The 1,702-nt window shown below is 37.7% G+C and overlaps 1 protein-coding gene across 1 annotated transcript in view; it reads left to right on the forward strand.

The window, feature by feature from the left end:
- Positions 1-46: 46 nt before the first annotated feature.
- Positions 47-1,702, forward strand: part of LOC101846348 (cell death abnormality protein 1) — a gene marked incomplete at its 3' end in the record, with an annotated part of 27,576 nt that continues 25,920 nt past the window's right edge. Inside the window, 1 exon segment of the mRNA XM_013081982.2 lies at positions 47-988. Coding sequence (XP_012937436.2) covers positions 850-988 — 139 coding nt within the window.

Genomic DNA, 1,702 nt, shown 5'->3' on the forward strand with positions numbered 1-1,702 from the left:
CGTCTTTTTACACTTAAATTATGAGGTTTACGTCTATGGGTGAATTTGACAGCGACAATGTTTCGAAATTAGGAAGGGAAGCAGTGATTATTTTATTATGTAGACGCTTCGCCTCTGGGTACCCTGTATGTCTAAAAGTGAAAAGTGCTGACAACTAAATAACGTTTTCCTTACTTGCATGGGAGAGATAATATACTAATGTAGACGTAGAACACAAGATGCTCTGTGACATAACATGACTGGGTGAGGGAAAGCTTGAGGCAGTCCTGATGTGGACAGACAGGGGAACACTTTTTAAAGACTTTTGTTTACTGTGTTCTTTGCTTTTTTATGCCCTTACTACCGAGGAGAAAGTTCGAAAGTATTATTCCCGACGTCTAGTTTTCTCTTGTAAATTTGAGTACCAAGTGTTTCTCTCCTAAATACTGAGGATATTATTTATGTCATTCTTATCCCTGGATAGGAGTATAGTCTAAGTGAGTAGTTTTAATATATTTTCCCCCCTTTATTAAGGCCACTTTGTGAATATGTTATCACACTGTGACATTTATGTCATTTAATAATGCACTTGAGTTTGGAGAAATGTTTTGTAATGAACAAGGATGGTTTTGGCTCTTTTTCTTCATGGTTTAGTCTTATGTATGGTCAGTTAATTCAGAACTATTTTCCTCCCTCTAGTAGTTTAAAATCAAGTTTTAGGCCTTGATGTGTGCATTCTCTGTCTGAAAGCCGTCCTGTCTTTAGATTGACTTGAGCGTCTGTTTCTCTCCATGTCTAACCTGTCTCAGGACTATTTTATTTAAACAAAGAAATGTTTTGAAACACCAGCGAAGCATCAATCAACTTGCCATGCCATCGACAGAGCTACAATTTAACGAGACGTGTAGGCCGGATGATGAATGTGCTGAAAATCTTCAGTGTGATAATGAAACTGGCACATGTTTGTGCCTCCCCTCCTTGTACTATAACGGGAGCTCCTGTGTAGAAAGTGTCAACTCTTCTCTCAGAGCTTCAGAGAGACCCGCGCTTATTCCAATCTGGGTCCTCTCCTGCTCCCCTGTGTGAACATTGGCACAGCTACTGCATTCCTCAACCCCTACCCTTATATTATGTTATAATATGGCTGTCCTTTATTGGTGAAGACCAGAGATTTGTCCTTGTTGTTATCAAAGAAATCTTATAAGTTTGCGTAGAGTCTGTGCTCACTATTTTGACCTGTTGTATGGATAGAGTCTGTGTTTTGCTTTTGAAAAGTTGGTAGTTCTGTGGGAAAGTATGAATTGTAAACAAAATATGGAGAATCTAGGGACTAGATGATAAGTAATGGGTTCTATATAATTTTGATACAGTTTCATTATTGTTTGAGCCGTGTTAAAACATGTGACCTTCAGCAAGCAAATGAAACATACATGTATGTATAGAACAAGTTAATAACTTTAGTATTTCCATCAATGCTCCTTTGTAGATGCTTGGCTTAGCTCCCCACTGACCAGCCTTTTGGGCTTTTGTCCAACTGTTGACTGATACTTCAGCGAAGTTGACGTCCTGTAGTTTTAGGAATGTAATGTTCAAAACAAGAGTCGTGCATGATCTACTGTTTATTCATCAATGTATTTTTAATGAACAGCTTTATATTTTTCGTACTAACACCCAGTTACCCTGTCAGCTGTTTAAAAAAATTTATTTGATTAATTCTATTTAC

This window comes from Aplysia californica, unplaced genomic scaffold (genome assembly GCF_000002075.1).
Source record: "Aplysia californica isolate F4 #8 unplaced genomic scaffold, AplCal3.0 scaffold00154, whole genome shotgun sequence".
NCBI classification, from domain to species: Eukaryota; Metazoa; Mollusca; class Gastropoda; order Aplysiida; family Aplysiidae; genus Aplysia; species Aplysia californica.